The 24,743-nt window shown below is 37.7% G+C and overlaps 3 protein-coding genes across 7 annotated transcripts in view; 1 reads left to right on the top strand and 2 right to left on the bottom strand.

Moving 5' to 3' along the window:
* Nucleotides 1-24,743, bottom strand: part of LOC122073790 — a 96,075-nt gene that overhangs the window by 8,937 nt on the left and 62,395 nt on the right. The window lies entirely within an intron of this gene.
* Nucleotides 10,359-19,984, bottom strand: LOC122073794 (CAAX prenyl protease 2-like). 4 transcript variants are annotated; one of them, XM_042638426.1, is made up of 5 exons: nucleotides 18,047-19,984; nucleotides 17,699-17,919; nucleotides 16,914-16,973; nucleotides 16,491-16,703; nucleotides 10,359-10,571 (listed from the first exon to the last, which is right to left on the bottom strand). In XM_042638426.1, the coding sequence occupies exons 1-5, from the start codon at nucleotides 18,168-18,170 to the stop codon at nucleotides 10,374-10,376; spliced, it is 816 nt and encodes a 271-aa protein (XP_042494360.1). In that variant the 5' UTR covers nucleotides 18,171-19,984; the 3' UTR covers nucleotides 10,359-10,373. The 4 variants fall into 4 exon arrangements, with proteins under 4 accessions (XP_042494360.1, XP_042494361.1, XP_042494363.1 ...); XM_042638427.1 differs by having other exon boundaries at nucleotides 18,005-18,157; XM_042638429.1 differs by having other exon boundaries at nucleotides 17,699-17,935; nucleotides 18,047-18,154.
* LOC122073795 (protein YIPF5 homolog) lies at nucleotides 22,765-24,098 on the top strand. The gene has a single exon (XM_042638430.1). It carries the CDS (start codon nucleotides 23,163-23,165, stop codon nucleotides 23,940-23,942), a length of 780 nt encoding a protein of 259 aa, XP_042494364.1. The 5' UTR covers nucleotides 22,765-23,162; the 3' UTR covers nucleotides 23,943-24,098.

The raw sequence follows: 24,743 nt of genomic DNA, 5'->3' as shown, positions 1-24,743 counted from the left end.
CCCCCCCCCCCCCCAACATCACCGAACCTATTTAGAGTGGGGCGGCTGCATGGGGTAGGTATTCTTGTAATTTCTTTATGTTTTTGCCTTGTACTCCTATCATGACTCCATCATGATTCATTATTATAAATAAAGGACTTGTGTGATCAGTTAGAACACACAAGCATTCTCCCTATTCATACTGTTAACATGGTATCAGAGCCTAATTTCTGATCTAGTTTCCAGTTTCCAGCACCTTATTCTTCCTCCTTCAAGAATCACAAGCCTCCATCCCCTTCCCTTCCATCACCTTGTTAGCCTCCATCTTCTCCTACCTTTGTCCCCTTAACCTCCCAAAGGGCAGTAGTAATGAGGTGATTCCTCCAAATCCAGTGGCTGTCCTATACTCTACCTCACGAACTAAAACCCAAAACCTTGCAAGAAAACTAAGGTTCTTCACCCTCTGTGATTTTTTATTCTTCTACTTTTAGGGAGTGTGGTTTCTTCCTCTTTGAAGAACACACCTCTACCTCTTGAAGATCAAGTTTAGCTACCTAGAAGGACTCATCGCCACTTGCAAGATTGAAGATCTACACCATCAATTTTTACAAAACAGGGTTTTCTTTCAAAACCCTAACTAAATCGATTTTTGGGAATCCCTTCTTAGAACTGGCTGATTTTTTTATGAGGTCATCATCACCATTGGTGAGGAGATCGACTAGACTTGTGGCCCCATCTGCTAAGTCTTTGTATCAAATATCTCCTCTTCTTTAATAATTAGGGTTTTCTCCCAAAACTCAAATTTTCCTATCTCAATAGTTCTTCATCAAAATCAGATAAAATTTGGAGGAGTACCTCACTACCCTTATTGGGTGATTTGATCCGAGTATAGATACTTTCTGATGGCTGGTTTTGAAGATTTGGTATTTCTCTCTCATTGTCGATTTTTCACTAGTTCAATCATGTCTGAAGTAACTAGTGTGACCTCTGGATCAGATGGACAAAGTCGCAATGACTACATGCCTTTTGGGACTAGTTTTGTGAAATTGGAGGGAACTAATTATCTCGTCTGGTCCAGATCTACCTATCTTACCATTGCTGGTAGAAGTCTCACTGGACACATTATAGTGAAATTGAAGAAACCCTTTGTTGAGGGTACCCCTCAGGATAAATGGGTCACTAATGACTCTTTGGTAATGGCTTACTTGATTGGTTCTATTCATCAATCTATTTCTAGAAGATTTTTTTTGTTAGATACTGCTTCTCATATTTGAGTTGCTGTCAACGAAACCTACGGGCAACTAGGGAATGATGCTCAGGTATTTGATCTTCACAAGAAGGTTTGTACTACTACCCAAAGGGAACTTTCCGTGTCCAAATATTATGCTAAACTTCGAACCCTGTGGTATGAATTGGATCACTTTGCAGATTATCATCCAATTACCGTTGATGACTATATTGCTTAAACAAAACATGTGGATAAAATTAGGGTGTCAGATTTCTTGGCTGATCTGAATGTCGAATATGATCAAATTCGTATTCAGGTGCTTAGAAAATCTCCCTTCCCTACTCTAGAAAAGTCCTTTGCCCTGGTTTATATGGAGAATGTCATCATAACTCTATGCTACATACTCCTATTATTGAAAAATCAGCCCTACGGACTGGATCCACTACTAACTCTGAGGGAGCAAATCGAAATGGTGATAACACCAAGGAGATTGTTAAATGTGAACCCTGCCATAGTTAGAAATTGTTAGATTACTTATTATTATTATTTTTTTTTAGTTCCTTTGTTCTTCGCTTCGGATCGAAAATAAAGGTTTATGTTTAGGAATCTAATCCAAAGGAAAGAGAGGTTTTGCTAGGGTAAAGATGTCAGAAGTTGGTTATTTTTGGATGTACAGTTTGTGCTCGAAACGCCGTTTGTTAATAAAGAAAAAAAGGACCATCACGGCGGGAATTTTCAGTTATTATCAAAAGAATCGACCAAACACACCTAGTCGTTGGATTGGGACATCTTCTGTGTCGCCTTTGTCAATCAAAATCACGATTCTCGGCCGGAGTAAGAAATAGATCGAACGGAACAAGGTGTGTGTGCCGCCCTTTCAAGGGAAGAGGAAAAAAATTACAAATTCAATTCCATACAAATTACCTAGCCATACCATACCAAGGCAAATTGTTGGAAGCTCCATGGAAAACCTGTTGATTTTGAGGCGAAGCGTGCTCGTGGTCGATCCAAAACTAAAGCCCATCAGGCTAAGAGTGTGGACACTCCACCTGCAACTAATATAGGAATTTCTCAAAAGAAACTCCAGGCTTTCAAACGTATGCTCAAGGCTTCCAATTCTTCAACTCCTACCAATTCAGTTCCCTCAGGTTCCAATTCTGCTCACTTAGGTATTTTATCTGGTCGTCATTGTGCATCAGTCGTCTCCAGTCCCTGGATCATTGACTCCGGTGCCATTGATCAAATAACTGGCTCCTCCAGTTTATTTCACCAGTATTCACCCACCTCAGGTTGAGATAAAGTTAGGGTAGCATATTGCACCCTATCGTCTGTCTCCAGAAAGGGTTCTATTAAGTGTTTTTCTTCTATACCTCTGCCTTCAGTTTTACATATCCCTAATTTTACCCCTAATTTTCTCTATCCACTATTAGTCTTACTAAGGACCTAAACTGTAAAGTAATATTTTTTTTCCTTCCCATTGAATTTTTCAGGATGTGGTAACAAGAAAGACGATTAGATGTAGTAAGGTGCAGGGTGGTCTTTATTTGCTTAATGATGTTGTCTCTCTACGGCTGCAACATCAACTACTTATCACCTACATTTTTCTTTCTCTGAATTGAAACAATGGCACTGTCATTTGGGACACCCATCAACTGGGACCTAATCTATTTTATTTCTGCATTTAGTTAAACCATATTCTAGGGATGAATTCTTTTGTGAAGCCTGTACTCTGGCTAAGCAAACTCGTTCCAGTTATTTTCCTTTAAATAAAGAAGCTCTTCTATATTTCATTTGGTTCACTCTGATGTATGGGGTCCATCTCGTCGGACATCTATTTTTGGAAAAATATGGTTATGTTCTTTATTGACTGTCACTCAAGAATTACTTGGGTTTATATGATGCAGCACAAAATTGAAGTGTTCAGTTGTTTTCAACATTTCCATAAAGTGATTCAGACTCAGTTTAATGCCACTCTGAAAATTCTCCATAGTGATAATGGAACAGAGTATATGTCAATTTCAAAAATACCTAGTTGATCATGGGATTCTTCCTCAGACAAGTTGTGTTGATACTCCTGCTTAGAATGGAATGGTTGAACGCAAGAATAGCCACTTGTTGGATATTGCTCAAGGTGTGATGTTTGCTAGACAGATTCCATCTCAAAATTGGAGTAATGCTATCCATACAACAACCTACCTAATCAATCACATGCCAACTCATGTCGTCAACACTCAAACTCCTATTGAGGTCCTTCAAGGGACTACATCATTCCTAGTTCTACTACTCATTGTTAACTCTTCAGGGGGAGCCTAGTATTACTAGTGAAAAAGAGATAGACTTTGAATCTTCTTACTCTACCAGTGTACCCATCATCTACCTCCCAGGATCCTCATACTCCACAACAGTGAGGGGATGAAGCCTATGCCTATTGTTCCAACCCAGGGGGAGATTCCTATTGTTCCAACACAGCAGGAGATGACTCCAGTTCAGAGAACCATTGGTGAATTCCAAAGACAAATTGATGACTCCATTCTTCAATTGTATAGTACATACAAAAAAAAAACAACTTCAAACCATCACTACTACAACAGCACCTTTACACATCCCTTCGCCAACTCCAAATTCAGATCAACTGAGCCTTATACTTCAGGTATAATTTCTCCTTCTGACCAACCTATTACCCTTAGAAAAGGAACTAGAATCTGTACTCAACACCCTATATTTCATGTTGTTTCATATGATTCCTTTCTCCCTCCTATCGTGCTTTTGTGTCTTCCCTTTCCTCTACTTGTGTTCCCAAGAATTAGCAGGAAGCTCTTGTAGATAAAAAATGAAAGGCCGTAATGAAGGCCTGAAAAAGAAATGCTGCATGGGAACTTGTGGCTCTTCCACCTAGGAAGAGACTTGTTGGCTGTAAGTGGGTGTTTGAGGTAAAACAGAAGATCGACGGTTCTGTTGACAGATACAAGGCAAGGCTTGTGGCTAAAGGGTTCACTCAAACATTTGGAATTGACTACCCTACCAAAAGACATTTGCACCAGTTGCCAAGTTGACTATTATGCGAGTGTTACTCTCATGTGCTGTGAACCTAGGATGGGAACTCCAACAACTTGATGTAAAGAATGCTTTCCTCCATGGCGAGCTCGATGAGGAGGCTTATATGGATATTCCACCAGGTTTCTCTAGCACAAGAACTCAAGGCAAGGTCTATAAGTTGAAGCATGCTCTCTATGGTTTGAAGCAGTCACCTAGATCGTGGTTTGGAAGATTCCACAAGGCTATGACAGTTGTGGGTAATATTGACCACACATTGTTCATAAAGAGGTCTGTTGAGAATGCTACTATGCTCATTGTCTATGTGGATGACATCGTGGTAACAGGAAATGATAGTACTGAGATTGATCACTTCAAGGGTTTTCTGGGTAGAGAATTTGAGATAAAGGATCTTAGGATTGAAGTTGTCAAGTCTTCGAAAGGCATCTTTCTCTCTCAAAGGAAGTACATCCTTGATCTACTGTCCGAGACAAGTATGTTGTGTTGTCATCCTTTTGATACTCCTACAGAAGCTAGCACACGACTCAAGGAAAAGGAGGGTGAACCAACTGAGAAAGGGTGATACCAACGGTTGGTAGGAAAACTGATATATCTCTCATACATGACCTAATATTGCTATGGATGTGAGTTTGGTTAGTTTATGCATGATCCCTATTCCCCTCATATGGAAGCAGATATCTATATCTTGCTGATGCAGCCAAGAGGACTTATGAAAGGAGGAGGAAGAAGGGAGTCGGCCGGCGCAAGGGCAATTAAGGGCCACGATTTTGATTGATGGGATATAGCTTTTATTTCAGTAGTCTCTATTTTCAGTTAGCTTCTAAATTCTTAGTTTCTAATTTCAGTTTTAGCAACTATTAGACTTTCTATTTTGTTAGTTTCTAATTCCAGTTTTAGTAACTACTAAAGTTGAAAGCCAGATGAGAGTTTATGACCCTTTCCCTTGAGCATGGTTTTAAGTATCGGTGCGTATCGTTCCGTATCATGCCGTATCGGCCGATACGTATCGGTATCGATAGGCATCAGCACGATACATACCGATACGCTACAGGGAATTTTGGGCCCTCTTTTGTGTATCGACGTATCGGTAATACTGTATCGTGCCGTACCGATACGGTACCGATACGTGCGATACTCTGCGATACGAACTTTTGAAAATATAAAAATTCCCACGAGTATCGGTACTATATCGGTACGTATCGACTGTATCGTATAGTATCGAACCGATACGTACCGATACGGTACGATACGGATACTTAAGTGTGAATGCGCCTTTTGTTGTTTGAAACAAACACTTCAAACTCTCACCAACAGTTTTCTATATTTGTCTTCTTTCTTCCCCTTTGATTCACACACCTTTTTGGAGACTCAAATGGTAGATTGAAAGAAACATTGTGGAAGTGAATGGTTCAAAGAAGGAGAAAAACATAGTCCAAGAAGAACCTTGAATTTGAAAGTTGAAAAATTTGAATAGTAAGTTCTTGAATCTTTACTCACTTTTTTCAACTTTAACCTTAGATTTTCAAGTTTTTTTACAAATGTAAGGATCATCATACTTAGGATCACATTTTGTGCATCATTATTACATGAAATCATTGGATTTATAAGGATTTACACACTTTTTTCAAGAGAAAATGAGGGTTTCAATTTTTTTCAAATTTCTTAGATCTACTCATGCTCAATGGTTAAAAATGTTTAGATTTTTTATATGTTATGAAAAACAAGTGTTCTACAACTTCCATGGAAAATTTTGATTTTTCTCAAAAAAATATATTTTCTTAATTTTTTTTATTCTGAAATTAATTTTTTTAAAAAAATCCCAAATTTTTATTTTTTATTTTTAGAAAATTTAGTTCATTCAACTCTTAAAAATAATGTCATAACTTATAATTACTCAATACATGATTTCAAATGAAACTCACATTTTTTCCCCAAAAAAGTGAGGGTTTCAAATTTTTTTTATTTCTTAGATCTACTCAAATATATTGGTCCACACTTCGTTGATTTTTTATATGTTCTTTAAAAACATTTAATCTACAACTTCTATAAAAAAATTTAATTTTTCTAAATAGTTTGTATTTTTAAATTTTTTTATTTTGAAAATTAATTAAAAAATAAGAAAAATACTAAAAAAATACAATTTTTTTATAAAATTCAGTTAATTTAGTTTAAAAAAAAATTATTTAATTTACTTGGCCAATGACCATGATGTAAAATTAGATGCACAATTTTTTCCAAAAAAAGTGTGCATTTTAAGTTTATGTAAATTTGGAAAAATACAAAAAAATCTTTTTTTTTTTCTTTGGATGCATCTCATTTTAGTTTCTGAAAAAATGCTATTATGTACTAAATACTAAATCAATAAATATGCATATTAAGATTCATTATGTATCTTTGTAGGAAGATGGCGCCTAAAGAACGGACTAAGGATATTGGATGGGCTACAGCCAAGAAAGTACAAGGCAATAGGTTGTGTACAAAATGCAATTACTGTGATACTATCCACCTAGGAGGTGGAATTACCAGACATAAACAACATTTGGCTGGAGGATTTTCTAATGTTGCCAAATGTAACAAGTGCCTAGATAAAACAAGCAAAGCAATGAGGAAGCACTTAAGGGGAAGTAGAGATAAAACAAAGAAAGCTGTTGAAGAAGATGATAGATTGGTTGAGAATCTAAGGGATCATGAGAATTATGAAGGATCTGATATGGAGGCAGAGGATGAAGATCAACAGCTTGCACAAGCGTTGCATATTTCAAGGGAGGAAGCAAAAGAAAAACAATGGATAGTAGAACAGCTGAGAAGAAGTCAATCTGTAGGACCTAGGCGTGGTGGCCCGATGATTTATGAATAAGGTTCTAACTCTAGAAGTCATCCAAATGTAGATATTGGAGGCACTGTGAAGGGCATGTTTGACAAGAAACCACACCTGATCCCATTATAGATGACCTCATTAGAGATATAAATGAAGATTTTAAAAATATTATTGATGATGAAACCCAAGCACCATCAACTATGGAAGAGGATGATGATAGCTCCAATGATGGCGATATTAGGAGGGCGAGATCAGGTGCTATATATAGCGTAACTCAACCAGATACTGATGATGATGATCAAGACAAGGATGGTGCTGCTATTGATGATGATGATGATGATTATGATGATGATGATGGTGGTGGTGGTGGTGGTGGTGGTGGTGGTGGCAGTGGTGGTGGTGATGGTGGTAGTGGTGGTGGCCAAACTTATGTACCACTACATTTCACAGAGGAGGCTGCATTTACACATGCAACCCAAGATAGTCATCATGGTGCTCACACACAACCAAAGTCTTATAGTCGGAGGGGTAGGAGATCCCACAATCCGAGTGCTACTGATGCATTGATGAGTAGCATGGAGTCAATGTGCATTAGTTCAGATCTTGCTGGTTCCTCATCCGGACATGGACACCATGTATCTTCAGATGCATCTTCAGCCTATGAATATGGGACTTATGCAGGACAATCATTTGCCAATCCAGAGCAATACAAAAGTTCAGATCATGCTGGTTCCTCATCCGGACACGGACACCATATATCTTCAGGTGCTTCTTCAGCCTATGGATATGGGACTTATGCAGGACCAACATTGGCCACTCTTGAGCAGTACAGAAGATTCTACAATGAATAGGAGACCCACTACCATAAATATTTTGACTGGGGTAAATATTGTGCCTATATTCGACAAGTGCAGAATATCATCGTAGTTGCTCCTATTGAAGAAGGTCCTAGCCAAGGATTTGAACCACCACGACACTCTTCAGGGCACTCATCATAGTGGCAATGGTAATGAGGAAAGAAAAAACTGTAAGAAACTCAAACCCATGGTTTTAAGTATCGGTGCGTATCGTGCCGTATCGGCCGATACATATCCGTATCGGTAGGCATCGACACGATACATACCGATACGTATCAATAAATTTTAAAACCCTTATGTATCGATACGTATCCTACGATACACACCGATACGCACCGATACACCACCGATACGCACCGATACTCACCGATACATACCGATACTCTGTGAAAAATTCAAAATTGAAGTGAAATGTACGTTTCGGTATGTATCGGTACGTATCGGTATGAATCGATATGTATCGGTACGTATCGGTATGTATCGACCGATACACACCGATACGTACCGATACGGTCATAAAATGACCAAAATGGGTAATTTTTTAGAAAAACATAATTTTTTGAGGTGTTTTTGTTCCAAAGTTGCTGCCAACCTTTTTTCTCTCTAACTAAAGTGGAAATCAAGGTTGGGAACAAGGATTTTACATTTATGGGACAATTACAAACCTTGGATTCTTAGTGCGATACTCTCAATTTACTGTTTATACAAAATACATGTTATATATAACTTTTTTTAACTATTTTTTTATGCAAATGTGTATAAAAAAATGTTTCCCATCCATTTATGTGCGTATCTTTAGCATATCTTAGCGTATCTCCGATACGATACGATACCCTCCGATACGTATCTTAATTTTGGCCGACTGATACGATGACCGATACCGATACTTTAATCCTTGCTCAAACCTCATCATTTTGAACATTTTCAACTCAATATATTTGTCTATCAATATGATACCCTCTACTTAAGTATTTATGCATTCTACATGTTATATATAGCTTTTTTTAACTGTTTTTTTATGCAAAAGTGTATAAAAATGTGTTCCCTATCCATTTATGTGCGTATCTTAGCGTATCTCCGATACGATACGATACCCTCCGATACGTATCTTAATTTTGACCGACCGATACCGATACTTTAATCCTTGGTTATGTATGTGTTGGGCCTTTGATCCCATGGGTTTTCTTTGAAATGGGCCACTTTAATAGGCCTAAAATATGAGTAGAAAGTAGGAAAACGGGATTTTATTCATTAGTTTAATTAGTTGCTATTTAATTCAATAAAGGCCCATTAGGCCATTAGTTGGTTCCAAAGTCCTATATGGACTATTAATTAGTTAGTCCTACTCCATGTTGGAGTCATAAAGTCAAGTCCTAGTCCTATTTTGAATTCCTAGTTGTAGTAGGAGTGTCTAGTCCTATTGGGAAACTACCTCCTAGTATTAGTATGATTGTAAACTTCCCCTCTATAAATAGAGAGGCATATGTCCCATTATTGGAGAGATTTGAATAAAAGAAAGTTTGCATTTATGAAAGAAAATTTGCAACTAAATGCTTAGAGCAGCTGAGATAGCAATGGGTGAGAAGCCCAGGCTGAAATAGCCACTTCCTTTATTCTCTTTCACCCTTCTCAACCCCCCATCTATTTTATTCTTCTTTTTTATTTTATTTGTTGTAACATTCAAGAAGTATAGTTCAGATTTTGATAAAAGTCTCGAGAAATCAGAACTGATCAGCAATCCTAGTGGGAATAGGAGAGAGATCGATCTCCTCTCTTTCTCTCTTCTGTACTCTGTTCAGCCAGGTCTTCAATCAGGGTATCCTAGGCCTCATAAAGGTCCCACGATCCTTACCGAGTCACTGTTGGAAGCATTCAGCTGCTGTTCTTGAAGGTTCTTCTCAGTTTTCTCTCCTAGGTCAGAAAATCAAGAAAGCTTGTAACTTCACAACCAGCCGTCAGAATCCTCTCAACTTTGGGGCTTTTGTACCCTCCCTAGGGACTATCTACGCCCAAGAGTGCAACTCAAGCGGACTCCTACAGCCCTAGTCGCACCTCTCTCTCTCCAGCTATATAACAGGTCTTTCTCTCTCCTATCAGGTTAGGTTTTGGGCTGGTTTTGCTCCTATATAGGTATTGTATCCTTGAGGATTTATTTGATGGTATTATTTCTTTGTTTCTTACTCCTATTTGTATTGTTTGGGGCTATAAACTGCGGAGTTAGTTACTTATAATCTACTCCTGCATTATCCCCCCTTCACCCTTTTTCTCCATGGTTTCTGGGACCTAGGTCTAGATGCCCAGACAAATTAACAACCATTTCTTAGGACCTAGAAAACTGCCGTGATGCCATCTAGGTGACACCTTGACAACAACAGCACCAAGTAATATCAATCCCTAAGCTCATGCAAATGCTTTATGAAAAAATCAGAAAATGACACTAAACTACTTGGTGAACAAAAGTGAGGAACGTTTTTTTATCAGACATGATATGCAAATTTTCAGAAAAGGAACCAATCAACTTACCCAAACTGAAGAAAATAGGGCTGAGTAACATGACTTTGTATGTTCCAAATCCCCCACAAAGAAGTAAAGGTATCATACATGCCCTGAACACCAATTCTTCTGTCAATGGTGCCTGTTCAGTAAAGCAGTGCAAATATTTATGTGATGATGAAATCACAGAAAAAGCATTAAACAATTGACCCCCCCCTTGTGTGTGTGTGTGTGTGTGGTGTCAGGGAGAAACCTCATAACTGCTTTTCTAGGTGGAATTGAGCAGGCAGATAAGTAAACAAACTTTTGTTGTTCTTATGGCAGATAGACCACAGTAAAAGAACTGAAGCATTGAAAGAAGATTTCATAAGGATGTTTCGTGAGGCTTAAGTAAGGGAACTGATACAGCTCAATTGAGAAACCAGCAGGCAGGTAATGGGCCCAACTAGAATAGGGATATGAAATCAAGCTAGAGTAGAACCTGAACAATTGATTGCATAGTGGAGAAAATCATGTAAGCAGAACTGGATTACATATAAAATATATATATATATATATATATCTCTAAGAACCGGAATGTAGACATAAACAGGGTAAGGTTCGACCACCGGACCAAGAAGGCAGAGAATCATTACCTTAACAATAAAGAGAACCAAATCATAAACACAATTAAAAGTCTGAATTACCTGCATATTTATGGGTCTAGGCTGCCTTATTCCATATTCCCTTGCTCGAAATAAAAATGAACCAACTCCTAAAAGCCTTCTTTTGGAGCTTAACTTTTCTAAAAGAAGCTAACTTACTACTAAAACATTAACTCCTTAAACCCCAGACATAAATCAAAACAGAAAATCAGTAAATAGGTAAAAAATGTATATACTATAATAAGCAGTAAATATTAAATAACAAACATATTATAAAGCCAACTTTACTGGATATAGTAAATGAACGTCACAGTAAAGATGCTCCTGACATCAAGGATTACTTTGAAAACACTTTTAATAGGTCTTAAATGCCTTCAGTGGTCAAGTGGTCATTATGGCAATCTTTTATTAGTTTCTGATTCCTGATATTTGTAGTATGAGAAGTATAATGATATAACCAATAAAAATAGTTGGGATATGGTTTCTTTATGCTTTTCTCTTTTCTTTTTTTTTTCTTTTTCCATTTAAATGAATTTTAAGAAAATAACCACTTGAGATTTAACAACCACAACAACGCTTTGTTTAAGCTTTCTATGCTTCAGTATTTGAACCTTGGATTTATTTTGAAAATAAATTACCATTTTCCTTGTTGAGAACCCTTCTATCTACTGGTTGCTTCTGCTACTATAATCTGCTATTGATTTATTTAGTCAATGTTCTTTATTTCTTAAGTCTGCGGTTGACTTATTCAAGATCCTTTAGATTCTTGATGTTTATTTAGTGATTGATTACAAAATATTCCACCGTTTCGGGTCCAGATCTTGTTGACCAGATCATCATCTTGAGAGTTACCATTAGATACAGGAGTTCTGTTTGAATCCTTTGTAGCCCATCTGTTTGCAAGACATACCAATACTTGATTTTAGCATCAAGAACTCAACCCTATCCCACCTGATTTGGTCTCACCCTATGATCCTCATCTTATTCCAAATAAACCCTTAATATCCAAAAAAAATAAATAAATCCTAAGTAATTGAGTCAACGAGAGTGAATCTCTCCCACATCACTTTTTAATTGGAGAACTCGTCACGCTCAAAACATGCTCTCCTAAGTTGTAATTTGAGCTTTCACAAAGAAATGATGTTTGAAAAACTTATTTAATTGATACTCATGCGATTATAAAGTGGGATATTTTATCTGCAACAAAATAAATTCATTCATAAACTAAAAAAAGGGAAAGCAAATATGGTTGTGCGGTCACTAATCTTGCCTCTAGACGGCATTTTTAAGACCATGCAAATGTGCATATTTCATCTATCTCTGTCATTGATAGCTGCTAATAATTGCAAGAAATTAGAAAAATTTTATACCCATAGTCAAGCTTCCTGAGGAAAATCAGGTACAGCCCATTGAGATTTGTACAAAGGAAAATTAAGACCTTTAAATTTGAAGTTTAATGTTTTTATTTATCAATAGAACGACAATGTGGAGCCCACTTGTGACCGTGCTCGCTACTACTATCCACATGGAATCCTTATGGTAGTCTTTTGGATGGTTATTATTACAATATCTAGTTCTGGTTATGCCTTAATATACATTTTTTTAACGATCAGAGTCAATAGCAGTTCTCCCATTAAAAGGATCTAGTCCTTGGGATAAGTAAGATGTGAGCTTATTTCAAATAATTAGGACAGCTTGGGACTAGCTTGTTCTGTAGTTCAATTATGGGTTAATTTTATATTTTGGTTGATATGTAGGAAGGGTAGTTCAATTATGTCATTAAAATCTAAATCCGAGCAGGAAAACAACTATAAAAGATCTGGACATCCAATGGCTAGAATATATGTAAATCTGTTGCCCATACACTAACCTACAGAAACCCCAGTGCACATTGCTCCCACCATTGCAGGGTCTGGGGAGGGTCATAATGTACAGCCTTACCCTTGCTTGGCAGAGAGGCTGTTTCTTGATTAGCCTATAGAAACTAAGGGCCCGTTTGATAACGTTTCCAGAATCGCATTTCTACCGTTTCTGTGTCAAGAAACGACAGAAACAGAACAAAAAGTGTTTGATAAACCTGTTCCGTTTCTGTCGTTTTTTGAAACATAAATAAGAATTTATAGTTATTTATGGTTCAAAAAACAGAAACAACGAAACAAGTTCAACTTGTTTCGCCGTTTCTTGAAACAAAAATGAGGGCCATTCTAACCCCAAAACCCGACATTTTCCTTCAACAGTCGATGGTGCCCCATTCCCTCTGCTGTGAACACAACCTCCTCCATCGTACCAGTCCACAAAGCTGCACCTCCCATAGCATCGATTCCACTGATTTTCATCCTCGTGAAGATGACTGGAGCACCCTTGAACCTCTGTCGTGTCTTGTCATCTGCCAAGATTCATCGCAGGAAGCTGCAAATAGATGTACAAGTGAGTTGTAAAGGAAGAAAAGGGAGAAATACAAGAGAGGCGGGGTCGATCGAGCTTCCATCACGAATCGTGGTCGCACTAAGGAAAAGTTTAAGAACCCTAAGCCAAAGATCTCTTCTCTATTCGGCAGGAACTTAAGCCAACGATCTCTTCTCTATTCGGCAGGAACTTAAGCCAGCGATTTCTTCTCTATTCGGCAAGCAAAATCTTCTTCCGAGTTCGACAGAAACTCGTGATTCTTGTTGCAGGTTTTTTATTTCGATGGTTGGAGGTTTTGATTCTGGATTTTTTTAGCCCTAATTTTGTAGAAAGCTGTGGAAATCTATAGGTAGGGTTTAATTTGATCCATTTTTGCTGTTGTCTTTCGACTACTACAGATCGGAGTGATTCGAAGCCATATCTCGAAGATTAGTAAGGGGAACACCTGCAAGTAAGTGATTTTAACCATTATTGATTTTTCTTTCTCTGCACAAGTACTTCTCTGCTACTGTGGATTTCCATGCGCATGAAGATTATGAGTCTGGATTAATTTTGTTTAATTATTTTTGGGTTTTGTATTCTCCATTAGAAATCGGCGGCAGCAATTCTTTTTCCCCTGAGTTTCTTTTGGTATCTGGTGATATGTTTATCTTCTGTTTGATACATTGCTGTGGTGGATTTCCTATCATACTACTTCATCGGTGCAACATCTTGTTTGAGGTGTTCTTCGGCACCTGAAAACCATTTTTTTTTTCTTTTATCCAACCATTGGATCTTTGAGATATTCCGGGATTCATCTCCCTTGACTACACACATCATGTACAAAGGTTTGTTTTTCATCTCGCCTTTGGATTGGTAAACCATAGAAGTAACTAAATTCTGAAGATTATGGAGGCATTCATCATCTGTCAATCCAATCATTGGATTTAGCAAATTTTTCAAGTTCTTCTCATCCATTCTGGAGGCATTCTTGACCCCATTTTGAAGATAATACTGTCAGATTCATAAAAAAAAAATTGTCTCCTTTACTAGTCATTGCATGATTCAGAAAAGCATTTCTCCATTTTTTTAACATGGTGGATCAAGCAGGGGATCCCAGATGAGTGGAGATGTCACAAAAGCCAAGCTGAAGGAAGACCTTCAGTTTCAGCTTCAGCCCACAATGGACAATCTCTGTCATCTTTGCATATTTACCAAATTACTTGATGATTTTTTTTTCTACAAACATGTGATTGAGTGATTTTCATAATTGATGGAATAAAATTTTGCTTCGGGTGATAAGTAGATTTCATTTGGACAATGGGTATATATCATGCTATATCCTAGACTCTGGTATGTGTTATGAAGGAAATGCATTGACTGAATTACAAGTAAGATGCAATTATTAATTTTCGGTCATTGTAACCATTGTATGTAAGTTCCTTTCCCTTTTACATACGAGTCTCTAGCCTCAAATGTATTTCTTCCTTTAAAATCTGCTTTTTATTGATTGTTTGACCTTAAAATGCAGAATCTAAAGATCGTGGTATTACACTGGTATAGACGTCCACATCTCTGTGATCCATTACCTCTTCCGTGATTTCTGAAATCTGTGTTTTCCTTAAACAAAAGGTAAGATGACTCATCGATTCCATTGATTTCCTTGTATATTTGGAGCATAATCATTACAATCGTTGGTTGATCTTCCATCTCGTATCCACATATGATTTCCTTCTGGGGATCTCCATATACATTGAAGATTATGACATCTTTCATGTACTTAAGAGTTCACCTTCTTTAACCATGACTATTACTAACGCAATGAAGTAGCTAAAAATTGTGTTAATTTGGGTCATATATTATTATTTTTGTCCCAAAGCACTGTATATGAAATTAGTTTTTCAGTCATGTTCACATTTGATTTTATGTAACCTATGTTTGTCTTGTACCTTTTACCTGTTTATATTTATCCTCACACTATTCTTACTCAACAAAATAACTATGACGGAGAGTTAAATTTTTTTCCTTCAAGTGCAAGTTCTACTCATCTCTATGCTTATGCTTGTTGCTTGTATTCTTTTATTTTTCATGTTTCTTAATGCATAAGTACCATTTTTTTGTGATTTTAAATAGTTTATTGTAATTACAAACTGGTGGAAATATGTAAGACATTGCATACCCGGAATATTTGCATTGTATTAATATTGTAGGTTAATATGTTTTAGTAAGAAAAATATTTAGATGTAAGTTAAAATAAGGAAATTCGAAGGTCGTTCGGTCGCTTGTCTTGGTAGAATGAATGGTTATGAGTTTCTATGACAATTAAATAATATGGAATTTTTTTGATTAAAATAAACATCAACTCATGTCCAAAACGTTTCCAGAAACAATAATTATCAAACACCTTCTTTTCCGTTTTTGTTTCCAGAAACAAGTATATCAAACACCTCCTTTTCCGTTTCTGCCGTTTCTTGAAACAAAAACAGCAGATCAAACGGGCCCTAAACTTCTCATATCTACTTAGTCCTAAGTAAGAAACAATTTATTCTTTCCCATTGAGACCTGCATAATAAACCACCAATATAATCCAATACCATCAAATTTGACTCAACACTGCAACCTTTTCAACCCTTTCAATTAAATCAAACACAAAGACCTGCCATTATTTTCTTATAAAATTCAAATTTTCTACTATCAAACCCTAGTTTTAGTTTAACAAGAAAATCTAATCTCCTCATTGTTCCTCACCATTAAACCATCACGCAAGATTTTACACCATTTCTAGAAACCAAAGATAATATTGTAATAATTTGGCTAGAAGTTACAACTGGATCATGGTTCAACATTGAATAAAAATTTGCATTCACACGCACTCAAAACACATCATGAAGGGACAATAAGAATTATAAATTAGAGGAGGTAATCAGACACAAGATAAGATTATATCCTTCTTGCCACCTTAGCCAAAGGTCTTTCAGTTTGGAAAAGAAACATAGGTTATAAAAAGATGTTACTGTGGAAGTAATACTAACCACAAAGTAATTACGCCAAACCAACACATTGGATGCCATTGCGGAGATCCTCTCTAGAAACGTTTGGGAGGCAATTTTTATATACTCGGACATAGAGCCTTCACCGCAAACTTCATATTGATTCCATGAACTCAACAGTGACATAAACTTAGAGACGAGAGAACCAGTGTATACCAGAGAAGTCAATGAAATAGGAAATACCACAGCATGCCACTGTTTCATACATAAAATTGCATTTCAGCAGGCAGATTTAGCAATTATTCACCCTTTTCCAATCTGCATACCATAGAAAATGTGATTTGCTGATTATCATAAACTAAATGTAACCATATCCCTGAATTGAGCAATTAATTCTGAATAAATAAATTTATGAACCAAATCATCAAAAATAGAGAAGGAAATCTCAGAGTTCTGTGGACTAACCAAGTGGTCCAATCGGATGCCATAAGCGCCGAGTACAGATGATACCTCCAACCTTCTCATCTGGCATTAACAAAAAGAATGTCAGGCCTTGAACAATATAACAAGGGTATATGTAGTGAAAATTATGTTTATCAAATAGGAAAAGTTATGGAACATAAAGCCGAAAAAAGAAACCAAAATTTTACATAACAAAGATGAGTTTTTGTTTGTCCCTTACCCATTACTGAGAGATCAAAGGAAAGCTTATTTGGTAAATATGCATGTGCCCACCTTTTCCTCCAAACTGATTCCACAAGGATCCTCCGGAGCAACCATTTTATCTTTTGGCAATTGGTGGGCACTTTGCCAGGACAATTAAACAACGTTTATGCCTTGGCTCAGGAGTTAAGACAATCTTTGGACTCAGGAAAGCTCCATCAGAAAGTCCCACTTCCGATTATTGGGATTTCAGAAACAGAAGAAAACAAAAGCCTTTGAATGTTTTAGTATGCTCCAGTCTTAAGAAATTCAGTATTGTATGATGGACCCATGGATCCTAAGCGTTTAGGGGATTGAGAGATTATCTTTTGACTCCAACTGCATATATCATCCATAAGGCTGGATGGGTGAAAAATAATATCATTTTTTTCTTCTACCAAAAAAAAAGTGTAACCCATAGGAGTCGTATATAAGGCTTTAGAGTTAGTACTGTAGTTTTTTTCCCCTTTGTGTATTATAATGTGAAATAGCATAAAACTTTGCCATTGAAGAACAGAGGAGAAGTAAGAAGAGGGAAAAGAACTTACGGGAAGGATGAGCGCACAAAAGAAGATGGACACAATCGAAGAGATGCCGGCGCAGACGAACCTTCGGATCATGAAGTTATTCAAGGACGTAGGATGAGGAAGGCGAAGGATCAGAGTCGGAGCGTAGAGAATCCCAACGTAGAAGATAGTCATCGCCGTACAGGAGAAAACTACAACTGATTTAGGAACGTATCCCTCCTCCATTTCCGATGAATGAAGCACTGGCAATACCCCTAACTGTGATTTATTCATGAATTCAATAATAACCCAATCCAAAGAAAGAATTGGAAGAGAACCTTAACATACGTTATCGTTTCTTCCGATTCACGGATTCGACACTTAACGCACCTTGCGTAGCTTTTCTCCGATCTCCGATCTCCGATCTTCCCAGGTTCGAAGGCTTCGTAGTTTGTAGAGTCTTGGAACTTGGAGTCCACCGCCGAAAGGCGGAGCAGGAAAAATAATATAACATGACAGGGAGGATGGAATATACTTTCCCCTTTGTGCTGATTGGATGCAGAGAATCTAAACCCGCCCTTTACCAAAAATTTTGGCATGTTGACCTGATTGTTGATGTCAACCTGAATTTAACCTAATATAACATTTAGTTATTCACACCTCAAAAATTCTAATATATCTTTTCATTGATCTCTCTCGTTTTTTTCACCAAAAAAATAAAATATATCTCTTGTTTTCTTTTATCAAGAAATTTGTCACTTTGTATTTTTTTTATCTCCTCTTTATTATGAATAATTTTTATTTTTAAGTTAATTTATATTTTACAATATCAGGTTAGGATATACCTAGCCATTGATGGAAAATGAAGCTTAAGATCAATCAAGGGGTAGGGTCAGGTCATTCAAGTTGAAGTTTTGCAACCCTAAGTCAGAGTCAGGGTGGGTTTGGACCCAATTAAGGGGGCTCAGGGTTGGGCTAAGGTTTTAAGAAACCCAATCCAACGTAGCCTTATTGCACCCTTAGTCGAGATTCTCGAGACTCAAGAGTACGAGTGTAAGACCCTGGTACCCTAATGAGAAGCAGTAGAGGATTAAATAAAGTTTCGATGGGACATGTGGTGGAGTTAGCTCCTTTGTGAAGCAACACAGTGTCAAGCGTGCATTCATCACCTAGAAATGCCTTGGGTTGCGTGCAATCGCCTTAGGCTCCATGTCAAAGTGGCCCTAGCCATTGAATGTGCGTCGGACACTGTGTTACGCCACAAAGGAGTTCAATCCAACACGTGGTACATTAGAATAATTCCTTCTTCCTTACTTTCCTCTACAATGCAATAAGGGTATGTTTGGAAGCCAAGAAAAGAACCATAATAAATAACAACCGAAGATCTTGTTTTAGTGAATCTGGACCGTCCCTTTCTTTTACCGGTAACTGTCTGCTTCGGTAGGTTCTTCTGACGACGTTGTTTCGACAAACACTAGAACCTAAAAGAGAAGAGAAGCGGGAATTGGTCCGACGCATTGAATGTGAGAGGCTTGCCGCTGCGAGTCGCGTCTTTTCCGACGGTGTTTGCAGAGCTGAACATTCCAATCTTCTAAGCCATTAACCAATCATAATGCAAATCTATGGTTGCGTTCTGCACTGCAAATTTAATTCTGGATAGTTTGAAGTCTATCTTCATCTCCTTATTAGACAGTGGAGATTCGATGAGTTCTATGTTCTTCTAAAACGATTTGGGCCCCCAGAGCTTTGGACATGTTAAGAAGCTTTCTCTTCTGCGAATTCGTCGTTTCTACCTCCAATCATTCGGGGTTACCCTCTCGTTCCGCTACATTTTTTGTTCCAAGCAGAATGAGTTAGGGTTATTGTTCTTGGGAAAGAAAGATCGGTTGCGCTTGTACGGCGCCTCCAAGGAATTGGCCTGATGGCTTTTCTGCAGTCAGGTTCAATGTAAGTTCATCAATCTAAATCGCCGCCGGAGAAAACGAGACTCGCAGCCGCAACCCGTTCCACTATACCGCCTCTTTTTCTCAAGTCTCAACCCTGGTCAAAACGTGTGAAAATCATCGCCGCTGCATCGGTGCAGTGAATATTGGATGAATGGGAGCTCCCGCGTGTACCCTGGTACTCAGATACTCTCAACCATCCGATGCTCACCGCACCTTCTGCTCGCTGCAGAGGATGTGGGATCGCTCAAAACAGCGTCGTGAGATGAGATGAGATGAGATGAGATGGGATCGAACTCCAAAACGAAAGTAACCGGCAGTGTCTGTAACAAACGTTAATAGCGTGATATGAAAGCGAGATTAATGGACGGTTGAGATTCTGTTTACTCAATCAACAGTTGAGATAGACTGTGGTTCTAAGTTCTCAGTGCGTGGGCACTTCTACCAGTGAATGGATCAGGTTCACTTACATCGTCCATGGATTTATAATATATTAAATAAAGAGAGATAAAATTGATTTTAAATCCATGGATTTCATACCATTTACTGAAAGACAGAATTCCTATGATGTAGTATTCGTTTTTCTTAACTGAGAGGCACCGAGAGTGTGTGTCCCGATGCAATTGAGACCAATTTTAGAGACAGTGGGTGAACCCTCCCTCCTCCATGGGTGGCACAAACCGATGCATAAGAGAATGTTATGGACAAAGAATATATTCGTTAGAAAAATATACTTAAAATGCTATCTTAAATTTGTCTTTCACGACTGACATGATATCAATCCAATTGATGGACACCAATCCTAATCGTGATCCTATACGTATTTGATACCTTAAAGCTCAAACCATACAAACAAATTCATAAGAGGTTGGAAAAAGAAAATAGTGGCTCCACATATAAAGGGTTCAAGGGACAATAAAAATATAATAAAAATGATAATATAATCAATATATCCACATTTTCCCCCATATCCTATCTGTTAGTGTAATATTCTGTCTTCTTTGTGGACTTGCATAATACAAATTAGAAATTGGTCTGTAGGAGGCTTCAATGTCTAAGTTAGATCTTGAGAACTAGAGTAACAGTACTTGATCAATTCTTAATGTTCTCATAGTCTTACCTCATCTGTAACCTTTGATTCCTTTATATAGTGATCTTTCCCCCTCTCCTAATTGGACGAGATGTCTTCTTAAAAGTCGACGTGGGTTATTTGTTCATTGGTAGATCCACTTCCACTTGTTGTTGAGTTGGTTGATCTTATAACGGCTAACTTGACCATGGTTCATCATAACTAAAGTCTAGTTAAATAACTGTCTAAGTACTCTTGTGTGGTTAAGGAATGGTTAAAACAAAAGACAATTTTGTCAACCTACGCCTCCGTGGACCTCTTTATTGTGTGAGGCAAGGTGTAAATGTAACGAGTATAGTAAGTGCTTAGTCCACTTTGAGATTAGGTCTTGTAATACCAATCACCATGGTTGAACTATCATATGCTTACCATAGAGCTCGATTCAATATTAATCGTCCAATCAACGTTCCTTCCACATATATGGTATGTCACTTACCAATTTGGTATGACCTTAAAAAACAGTGGGATGGGATATATATCTATTTTGATAAAAAAAAAATATGCTGGAATACTTCCTTTACCATATAATTAGACAAAACATTTAATGCACTTTAGTATTTTAATGCATGTTGTGATGTTGTCTATTATTTAATTGACAAAAGTTTGGACAAGTTGTAAGGTGTTCAGGATTGTGTCATTACCAATTCCTTCACCCTAAAGAAAATATACTCATGCTCATGTGTGCCCTGCACTAGCATTTGTTGGAGCCGCTAGTTCTAAGAAAGCCAACGATGTACCTAACATCTGCATTATTTTATCACCTCATTCAAACAAACAACATTAATTTTTAGAATTTTATGAATAAAACTTCGAAGTATCTCATCTCAATTTTTTTTCATCAAACATTAGGGTCAAAGGGAAAATTGTAGCCAAAGAAATTTCTTACACCTTTTACATAAAATGCTTTTATCATTTATTTTTATATTGAAAAATCTTACAATGTGAGAAACAGTAAAAATGTTGTAGGTTGAAAGAACTCTTTCCATTCATCAACTTGGACGTGGGAAAATTTCGGATTTATTTGACTTAAATTAAGGTTTCATCTAGAACTTCAATTTAATTGAAAAATATAAGTCTTTTCTTATCGACAATAATATGCAAGATTTTAAAACCTGAGATCAACAAGTCTTTAAAATTCGGATCAATGAAGGCTGATATCAATCTAATATTGATTTGAATCACCCTAGATCAGACTCATTGAACAGGTTTATCTTTATTTTTTGATGAAAAAATATTATTTTACCTTTATATCTTACTAGTGGATCAATCAAGATTTGTCAAGATCGTGTTATGATCCCATACCAATTTATGAGGGTTGATTTCACATCGATTTTCTATGAGAATTGATGTGGATTAATATAATCTTAGATTTCTTCATCTTGTAAACTGATTTATATGATTGAATTCTTTCAAAGTCGTATCTCTGGTATCAGAGCCGTCAGTCTTCAGCCGAACCGATGAAAGAGACGACCAAGCAGAAACCTTATAAGCTTTTTCAAGACTGTATCTGATAGAAAGGATATTTTAATCCAATATTGTTCAATTGAATCCAAATTTTAAAACCATAAATCAATCACCGTGGGGAGAGAGCTACCTCAGCGCGTATGTGATAGCGGTAGGAGGCTCAAACTCGAAACCAAGAACCCCAGACCGACTGCGCACGTCAGAATCATCCACAATACCTTAAGTTGGGGCTGTCCAAGAAAGTTCCATTCCAATATGTATGGCGGTTGCCAGGTGGGAATCCTTTTTCAAGAAAAAAAAAAAAAAAAGAGAGGCCTTTCCAAGCACTGTTGCCAACTCACCACACGCATCTCGAATGTATTTTTTATTTTTTTGTAGGAGTACGAATGTCACCCAGTCAATGGGGATCCTGGGCGGGTCGTTTTCATTTTACCCAGCCAATGGGGATCCTGATTCCTTGGACTTGGCGAAGCAAACTACTGTAACACACATGGTGTACGTTAGCAATCTACAACGATGCCCCCAAACCTTTGTTGGCTGTTACTGTTAGTTATTACTACTTTCTATGATTTATGAAAAGTAAAAACCCCTGGGTTCTCTTGTCAGGGGAGAGGGGCTTCCTCTGATTATTTCTCTAACGAACTCTTTGCCAGACTGTTCTCCCTTCCCACACCTGATGATCTAATTAAGCAACCTCCTCTTTTCATCTTTCATATTTCAAACTTCAATGAAAAAATAAACCATTTCTGCAGATTCTTCCTTCTTAAGATCAAATTTGTTTGACCACAGAATGAAACCCTAGAATTTTCTTATTCTGTTTTTGGATGTCGAATTCATGTGCAGATCGAGTACTTCATCTGAGGAGTTGCTAGTTATTGTGCAAGTCTTCAAACTTCTAACATCGAGATCTAATTGAATCCAAGGTATTTCTTTGATCTCCTTGCGGTGTATCCCCTTGGATCTTTCGTCCATGGCGAAAGAATTCAATGTCCCGCCTGTTATTTTCCCATCCGGCGGAAATCCCAGCACCGTTCCGCAACAACGCCGAGTCCCTAATGTGCCGTTTCAACCACCACGCCCTGGCAACCCTAATAATCTTCCTTTCATTTCCTTCGATGGTGGATCTGGTGGATCTCCCCCAATGGCCCCAACATCGACGTCCTTCCCTCCTCCAGCCTTTGGCGGATATGGATTGGGGATTAGTGGAGTGGGAATTGGCTTGGGCTTCGAGGACGAGCTACCTTTATTGGAAGAACTCGGAATCAACACTCGTCAAATCTGGAGGAAGACCCTCTCCATCTTAAACCCCTTTAGAATGAACGCCAGTCTTCATGAAGATGCAGACTTATCAGGTCCCTTTCTCTTCCTCATGGCTCTCGGCCTCTTTCAATTGCTCGCTGGAAAGATCCATTTCGGCATTATTTTGGGTTGGGTTACGGTTGCTGCTCTTTTCCTCTACGTCGTATTCAACATGTTGGCGGGTCGCAATGGGAATTTGGATCTTTACCGTTGCTTGAGCCTCCTGGGCTACTGTATGTTGCCAATGGTGATCTTTTCGGCATTCTCTTTGTTTCTTCCACAAGGAGGAGTGGTTATTTTTGGGTTGGGAGCATTGTTTGTGCTATGGTCGACGTGGGTTTGTACACGCCTTCTGGTTGAGCTAGCTTCTTGCGGGGATGAGCATCGGGGTTTGATATTTTACGCTTGTTGTTTGATTTACATGTTGTTTTCTCTTCTTGTGATATTCTGAAAGTGATTGTTGCAAAGTTTACATCAGGGGAGTTCCATTTATTGTTGCTGTACCTTCCTTCTCATAGGTCTTATTGCAATTCTGTTTTGCTCACTCTGTAAAGCCTACCTAATTTTTAGGTTTCACATCAAATGCAAAATTTTCATCAGTTAGGTATCTTGGATAGATTGGCAACCTTTTGTTTTCTCATTTTTGCTGTTAAATTTGATGGCGTCGTATGCAAAATGAGTTACTGGTTCCCTTGGGAAGACTATTTATTGTCAGTGAAGTCATATTTTCTGTAAGTTTCTGCTTACAAATATAAATTCACATGTTTTTGATAATGGCTACATAAAATGGTATCACAGGTAGATGTGAAGGCTTTCTGTTGATCAATGCCTTTTTCAGACTAGGTCAAAATTAAACAAAATTTTGCTTCATTGAATCAGCTCTACCTAGTCCCTTCTTGAAAGACCTTGAAAATTTGAAGTTCATTGATTGGTCAAAAAAAAATTCTAGGAGTTAGTCCCCTTAAGAGTCTAGAACCCTCCTAGCCACTCTAAATAAGGAGTTGGCCTGTAAGCTAATGAGAACGTAATTGATGAATGAAAAAAAGAAGTTTGGTTGTTAACCATGTGGCAATGACAGGCAGTGTGAGGTGAGAGGCTCAACCATCTATTTCCTTCTTCTCTATTTTTCTGCTTTATTCACTTCGAGCTCTGTTATTGCTGTTGGACTTACTATTGGATTATAGAAGATTGTTCTATTGCTGTTACTTCAAATGCCGGCTGTAGAACATGAAGAACACCCCTGCGGCACCAG

The sequence above is a fragment of the Macadamia integrifolia genome, chromosome 3 (genome assembly GCF_013358625.1).
Source record: "Macadamia integrifolia cultivar HAES 741 chromosome 3, SCU_Mint_v3, whole genome shotgun sequence".
NCBI classification, from domain to species: Eukaryota; Viridiplantae; Streptophyta; class Magnoliopsida; order Proteales; family Proteaceae; genus Macadamia; species Macadamia integrifolia.
This window is presented reverse-complemented; position numbering and strand designations above follow the sequence as displayed.

Coding starts and splice junctions, on each gene's coding strand:
- LOC122073795 (XM_042638430.1), top strand. CDS start 23,163: ATGGCGAAAGAATTCAATGTCCCGCCTGTTATTTTCCCATCCGGCGGA.
- LOC122073794 (XM_042638426.1), bottom strand. CDS start 18,170: ATGTTATATTATTTTTCCTGCTCCGCCTTTCGGCGGTGGACTCCAAGT. Junction 17,920..18,046: donor TCGGAGAAAAGCTACGCAAG/GTGCGTTAAGTG, acceptor GGGTATTGCCAG/TGCTTCATTCATCGGAAATG. Junction 16,974..17,698: donor TTTGTGCGCTCATCCTTCCC/GTAAGTTCTTTT, acceptor TGTTAATGCCAG/ATGAGAAGGTTGGAGGTATC.